The 7,946-nt window shown below is 38.6% G+C and overlaps 1 protein-coding gene across 1 annotated transcript; it reads left to right on the top strand.

Moving 5' to 3' along the window:
• Nucleotides 1–1,333: 1,333 nt before the first annotated feature.
• Nucleotides 1,334–7,576, top strand: LOC130274548 (telethonin-like). Its single transcript, XM_056522988.1, has 2 exons — nucleotides 1,334–1,461; nucleotides 7,195–7,576. Exons 1-2 carry the CDS (start codon nucleotides 1,334–1,336, stop codon nucleotides 7,574–7,576), a joined length of 510 nt encoding a protein of 169 aa, XP_056378963.1.
• The last annotated feature ends 370 nt before the right edge of the window (nucleotides 7,577–7,946 follow it).

Raw genomic sequence — 7,946 nt, 5'->3', positions numbered from 1 at the left:
GTGAATGCCATCTGGACCTGGTGATTTGTCTATTTAGATTTTTTGTAGGCGGCACTGTACTTCTTCCTGGGTTAGACAGGTGACCTGTACTGGGGAGTTTACCTTATCTCGCTGTATTTCACCTGACATTTCATTTTCCTTGGTCAATACAGTGGAGAAGAATGTGTTTAATATATTTGCTTTTTCCTGATCCCAGTCTATAATTTCTTCCTCATCATTTTTTAAAGGGCCAACACTTTCATTTTTAAACTTTTTGCTATTTATATAGTTAAATAACATTTTGGGGTTAGTTTTACTCTCTTTGGCAATTAATCTTTCTGTCTCTACTTTTGCGGCTTTTATCTGTTTTTTACATATTCTACATTTTTCCCTATAGCTTTTTAATGCTTCTTCACTGCTGTCCTGTTTTAGTAAAATGCTTTATTTTTGTCATTTATTGCCCCCTTAGCATTTTTATTCATCCATATTGGTTTGCATCACAGTGGAAAAAATGAGCTCTCATATAGTCCCATATCCAAACTAAATTTGTATAGGGTCGGAAGAGGACAATTTTTTAAAAGTATTTATTTAGTTTTGCATTTTAAATTAACAAACATTACCAACAAGGTAAACATAAACAACAGCCTCCGTAGGTCCCACGGAGGACCGACTCCACCATAATGACAGGGAGCAATACATGTAAAAACATCCATCAACAGTAAGGAAGGGTACATCCGAGGCCCACCAGAGAAAGCCCAGCACAAACAAATACACACTCACACTTCCCGGTAACTTGTAATCGTATTGACCTAAAGAATAAATAAACGTGACGTTCTAACTGTAAAGTGCAGTGCATAAAAAAACAACCTCCCCATGTGTTGCAAAATTGCAGTTTTTTTTTTTATCTCGCCCTACATACCATAGATTTTGTGGTGAAAGATCCAAATTATACCCAGTATATTAAGTTCATTACACAAATCATCTGACATCAAGTAGCTTCAGTATTAGTTGCTTATATTAAAATTGTAACAGTAAAAGCTACTAACATACCTTTTTATATTTCCTAACTGTAAATGTTACCTTCAAAATATTTAAAAGGTGACCGCGTCTTGTTCGTCATTTAAAAAAATAAATAAATCATGAACCCTTCATTTGGCCAGACATTTCAGTCATCGTGATCATGCATAAAATGTGATCCTTGTGAGCAAAAATAGATAGGCCATGTTATTTAAACAGCTGTAATCCAAACTCCACCGGGGAACTGTAAGCCAACACGTAACTGATCCAGTGCATTGTGGATGTCTTCATTCAGATATACCATGTACCCATAGATTTCACAATACTGAGCCTGGATATGGAAGCCAAGTCATCTGTTAACTTTACTGTTCTCAGCTGTAGCGTGCAAGAGGAAGATCTAGACAAGAAGGAATCCTGCACTTGGCAGTGGGATGACTTAACAGTAGAAACCAGACCACAAGAAAGGTGAGACATTTGGATTATCTATTGTTACATGAGAATATTTTGTATCACATTTTCATGACCACCGCAGAATTTATTACGTTATGTTATGAATATGAATGAGCAAAACTTATACATTCCACTTTATTTTTCTGTTTCCAACCTGAGTGAATAGGATGGGATAGGCATAAGGCTATCCTTCATATAAGATAGGGCCAGGGACTATTGATAGGATTTCGATTATTGGGCAGACTAGATGGGCCAAATGGTTCTTATCTGCCGACACATTCTATGTTTCTATGAGACCTATATAATAAGCCACCGGCAATTATAACATATATGAAGAATTAGGATAGAAAACATGGATTTAAGAATGGGAAAAAGATATATAATTGTTAAATGCATAATATTTTATGTTGTTTACATGATTTACATTTTTTCCTATCAATTATATGGTTACACAAAACATAGTCCCTCAGTCCAAGTGGTTTCTATGCCAAAATGGATATCTCTCCCCCCCCCCCCTTACTAGACATTGCTTATAATGTACAGTTTAAACAGGACAGTTGATTGAATTCCTTTTCCTAAAGCTAGGTAATTTTTTTCTATTGCTGTTTTTCATTACTGTTTTCTGTTATATTTGTACATCGTAAAGCGAGACATTAGAACAAATGAAAACGGTATATAGGGTATAATAATGCACCCATCAGTTAAGGAGTATGTTGTACCAGGTGTTGTTTACAGTCCGCTGTAGTAAGTACTGTATTTTTCGTCCTATAAGACGCACCCAATTTTTAGGGGCAAAATCTAAAAAAATAAAGATTTTGAACCCAATAGTGGTCTTCAACCTGCGGACCTCCAGATGTTGCAAAACTAAAACTCCCAGCATGCTCGGACAGCCGTTGGCTGTCCGGGCATGCTGGGAGTTGTAGTTTTGCAACATCTGGAGGTCCGCAGATTGAAGACCACTGCAGGAGGAGGTAATACTCACGGGTCCCCGCCACTCCGGACCCGTCACCACTGCCCTGGATGTCCCTCCATCACTGTCGCCGTGTCCCCGTCGCTCTGGAACGTCTCTGCTGCCGGCCGGGTATCCTCGCTCTCCGTCGCCGCCATCACGTCGTTACGTACGCCGACGCACGTACGCGACGATGTGATGACGAGGAAGGAGAGCGCGGGATACAGGGGATCCCTGAACAGAGAAGACACAGAGGAGGCAGGTAAGGTCCCTCCCGGTATCCTGTAAGCACTAACCCGGCTATTCAGTCGGGCTGTTCGGGACCGCCGCTGTGAAATCGCGGCGGTCCCGAACAGCCCGACTGAACAGCCGGGTTAGTGTCACTTTCCCTTCAGACGCGGCGGTCAGCTTTGATCGCCGCGTCTGAAGGGTTAATACAGGGCATCACCGCGATCAGTGATGTCCTGTATTAGCCGCGGGTCCCGGCCGTTGATGGCCGCAGGGACCACCGCGATAGGGGTGTATTCGCCGTATAAGACGCACCGACTTTCCCCCCCCAGTTTTGGGGAAGAAAAAGTGCGTCTTATACGGCCAAAAATACGGTCGGTCACACTCAAGAAGATCACATCCTCCCTTTACTGAACATATTAAAACTGGAGTAAATACGCAGCAAAGTACAGCACTTGTGACCCTACCCGTAAACTGTATTCTGGAAGAGATGGATAACTCGAGGGGCACCGGCAAAGGGTGGCATTGGTGGAACAGTTAGTGAAAATAAAAAATTGTGTACACATATACATCATTTAACAGCAGCTTAAAGCTAAATAATAAATCTGTGTAAAGCCGAAAGCTCACAGGATTCCCTGACAATGTAATATAGATGGAGGCATCACAACTGTCAAGGGGGCAGGCATTCTTTTTGTATTTCCTAACCAGTCCTGTTCCCCTTAGACAAGCCGCTGCTTATTACCACATGGGAGTAAAAATGTCCCTTGGGACATGGCAACATTTTTTTTATTGACTTCGTAAATGGAAGTAGTTGGATATTCATACAGACATTAGCAATTTCATGGTTTACATTTAGATAACTATACACAACTGTAAATTATACTATTTGACTACCTGTTTTGCATCCAAATTCATCTCTGAATGTACTTTCTGCTGCTCAGTTCTTTGAATAGGTAAGAGTCCCAGAGATGGGATCTGTACCTTTCAGCCATTTATTTCTGCCTAAATGGGAATCCTCTGGTAACTAGGCGACGGTCTCCTCTTCGGCTCACTGCAGTCCTACTAAGAATGCAGGTTCTGTCAATTTTGTGTTTTATTTTATCTCTACAAAAAACAACACTGCCTATTAAAACTGATTTATTTATTTCACTCTAAAAAAAATAATGGCCGGCATCTATCATTGTAGGTGTAAGTGAAGCATTTTTTTACACCTTTTTTTGTGTGTGCTGGTAATGTGTAGGAGCACTAAATTTGTTAAATGGTCACAGGGTATTTGATACATTTTGTGCAGGTCACATTTTCTGAAATTTCTCTCTTCACATACACCAAAAAGCTAAGCTAAGTCTGGGCTGGTGTAGTTTAGAGAAGTTTTAAAGACTTTTCACAAAAAGGTGCAGTTCATGAAACCCGTCCATATCATGTGTATTGCCAAAATCTGTGGATTGCAACTCAAAATCAGCAGAAATGTGTAAACCAAAAGGTGCAAAAAAGGCGCAAATAAACCCTGCTTGCACCTTTTGTAGACACAAAAAACTGTCTAAAAGACACAACGTGGGATGAACTTTCCTAGTGCCATCAATCATTCTATATATTTGTGCCCCAATTCCTGTCATTTGGTCTAAATATTCGCCAAGCCTGAAATCTAAATTTTGAATGTTTGTTTTCAGCAGTTATATTAGTCACTGTCTGGCAGCTGAAAGAGAACAAGACTATGGCCCTTGCATTTTTTTTTTATGTATTGTATGAGTTTACCCGAGAAATTGAAAAGTTAACTGAACACATGGTTATGAGCAAAATTTAACCCCTTGAGGATGCAGGGTTTTTCCATTTTTGCATTTTTTCTTTTTTCCTCATCACCTTCTATAAATCATAACGCTTTTAATTTTGCACCTACAGACCCATATGAGGGCTTATTTTTTGTGCCACCAATTGTACTTTTTAATGACATCAATCATTTCACCACAAAATTTACGGCAAAACCAGAAAAAAAATATTTGTGGGGCAAAATTGAAAAAAAAAGACGCCATTTTGTAAATTTTGGGGGCTTCCGATTCTATGCAGGGCACTTTTCAGTAAAAATGACACTATATCTTTATTCTGTAGGTCCATACGGTTACAGGGATACTTCATTTATATAGGTTTTTTTTATATTTTACTACTTAAAAAAAATTATACATGCACCAAAACTTGTGTGTGTAAAATTTTCCTCTTCTGACCCCTCTAACTTTTTTTTTCTTTCTGTATACCGGGATATAAGAGAGCAAATTTTTTGCACCATGATCCGAAGTTTTTATCGGTACCATTTTTATTTTGATGGGACTTTTTGATCGCTTTTTATACATTTTTTGGGGGTATACAAAGTGACCAAAAATATGCAATGTTGGACTTTGGAATTTTTTTATGTGTACGCAATTGACCATGCGGTTTAATTAACATTATATTTTTATAGTTCGGACATTTACGCACACGGCGATACCACATGTAAATTTTTATAAAATTTTTTTTTTTTATATGGGAAAAGGGGGTGATTCAAACTTTTATTATGGAAGGGGTTAAATCACATTTATTAACTAGTCCCCCATAGGGGACTATAACATGCAATACCTTTATTGCAGGTACTGATCAATGCTATGCCATAGCATAAAATTGATCAGTGTTATCAGTGCTCTGCTTCTCCAGCCTAACCTATTAAGGACGCAGGGCATACCTGTACGCCCTGCGCCTGGTCCCGGAATAAAATGCGGGGTCATGCCGTGACCCCGCATCATACTGTGTTGGTCCCGGTGGCTAATGACAGCCGGGACCCTGGGCTTATAGCGTGCGGCACCGATCGTTGTGCTATTAACCCTTTAGACGCGGCATTCAAAGATCGCCGTGTCTAAAATGAAAGTAAAAGCTTCCCGGCAGCTCAGTCAGGCTGATAGGGACCATTGCGGTGAAATCGCGATGTCCCAATCAGCTAGCACACAAGCGGAGGTCCCCTCACCTTCCTCCATCGTATCCGATCGGCGATTGATTGCTCCAAATCTGAAATCCAGGCTTGAGCAATTGACTGCCAATTACACTGATCTTTGCCGTGTCAATGCACAGCAATTATCTGTGTATGATATCGGTATGTGCAGTAAAATAGCCACCAGGGGAGGCTATAACACTGCAAAAAAAAAAAAGTTAATAAAGATCATTTAAAGGGTACCTCTCATCAAAAAAAACTTTTGATATATTATAGATTAATGTATGCAGAATAACTTTACAATTGCATGTTATTAAAAAATATGCTTCTTTCTATTTAATTTTCCACTTTGAAGAAATGACCACTAGGGGTCTCCCTACCAGTCCTGGCAGCAAGCATTTCAGACTCATGCTGGAGTCCTAAACACTACGAGCTGCCAGTCTGCTTTGTTCACAAAGGAGAACACTCAGAGCTGCCAGCCTGCTTTGTTCACAGCCTGTTTGGCTGTGAACAAAGCAGGCTGGCAGCTCTGAGTGTTTAGGACTCCAGCATGAGTCAGAAATGCTTGCTGACAGGACTGATCAGGAAAAATACAATAGAAAGAAGCATATTTTTCATTAACATGCTATTGGAAAGTTATTCAACATTCATTAATCTAAAATATATCAAAAGTTTATTTGATGAGAGGTACCCTTTAAAACCTTCCCTAATAAAAGTAAGAATCACTCCCTTAAAAATATAAATAAACATATGTGGTATCGCCGCATGCTGCAATGTCCAAACTATAAAAATATATTGTTAATTAAACCGCACGTGCCCAAAAATTCAAAAAAGTCCAAAATATCATTTTTGGTCATTTTTTATCTCATGAAAAAATAAATAAAGAGTTATCAAAAAGTCTGATCAATATAAAAATGGTACAGATAAAAACTTCAGATCACAGCGCAAAAAATGAGCCCGAATACCGTCCCGTACATGGAAAAATCAGAAGATGACAATTTTAAACGTATACATTTTCCTGCATGTAGTTATGATTTTTTTTTTTTTTTTTAGAAGTACGCCAAAATCAAACCTATATAATTAGGGTATCAAGAATAAAGATAAGATGTCATTTTACAGAAAAATGCACTGCGTAGAAACGGAAGCCCCCCAAAATTTACAAAATGGCATTTTTTCTTAAATTTTGTTGCACAATTATTTTTTTTTCTGCTTCGCCGTAGATATTTTGGTAAAATGACTAATGTCACTGCAAAGTAGAATTGCTAGAGCAAAATATAAGCCATAATATGGAATTTTAGGTGAAAAATTGAAAGCGTTGATTTTTAGAAGGTGATGAGGTAAAAATGAAAATGCAAAAAAGGAAAAACCCTGTGTCCTTAAGGGGTTAAACTGATGTTTAGGGAATGCTACCTGAAATGGTGGTGTGATTGATCTCTATTATCCAAGCTGAGTGCTGAAGCTCCACATACCAGTATTGCTATCCCTTTTACCTTTTGTTGTTCAAAATATTATGCACTGTACATTGTGTATAAATATTATAATCTAATGATAATGTAACAGTACACAGTTTACAAATAGATGTATAATGACATTCTTACAGTAGATATCTTTTTCATTGTAGGAAAACCTTATCTGAATTTGATTCTCTAAATAGAAAAGGATATGGCCAGAAGCAAGAAACGGTTTTCCTAGTTCAACGATCTCCTCTGCAGACCATCAGGGCAGGTGTTCTCGGCCGGGACATGCAGGATTATAAATTGCCCTACAGACCCCTACTCCCAGTCCCTCTGTTTGTGCCAAACAGACTGCGCACCCCAGAAGAGCTGTCTCCAGAAGATCTCCCCTTCAAGCAGAAGATGACCCCTACAAATGGACTGTATCCTGACAAGCAAGATATTACTGCTCTCATTAACAGTTTACCCAAGGTTATACATCCAAGTACACTGAGGGTTTCTAGTTTAATATCTCCTCCTCCAAGCTTATATAATGCAAACACACATTAATATATTCTTTGGATATTGAATTCTTACTATTACTCTTTAAATATTGCATGACAATGAGAATACTTAGTGAGAATTTCAACAGATCAGTGTAATCCTTTGCATATAGTTCAAGTGGTTGCCACAGTTTTATTTTCTTGCTATAAATTTATTATTATCTGAGTTGCAATTGATTTGTTAAAAGTTATAGTCAGACTACAGGTAGAACACTATAGTATTTCATTGTAACTTACTATGGTTTTTTTCCTGACACTGCTAGGTAAACCTTAAAGAAGAAGTATCATGGACAAAAACGTATCCCTTATCCGCAGCACAGGAAACAAGTTTTAGATTGCGGGGGTCTGAGCGCTGGGGCCCCATTTCTCCTCCACAT

Source organism: Hyla sarda, chromosome 5 (assembly GCF_029499605.1).
Source record: "Hyla sarda isolate aHylSar1 chromosome 5, aHylSar1.hap1, whole genome shotgun sequence".
NCBI lineage: Eukaryota > Metazoa > Chordata > Amphibia > Anura > Hylidae > Hyla > Hyla sarda.
The sequence above is the reverse complement of the archived record's forward strand: the minus strand, read 5'-3'. Positions and strand labels throughout refer to the sequence as shown.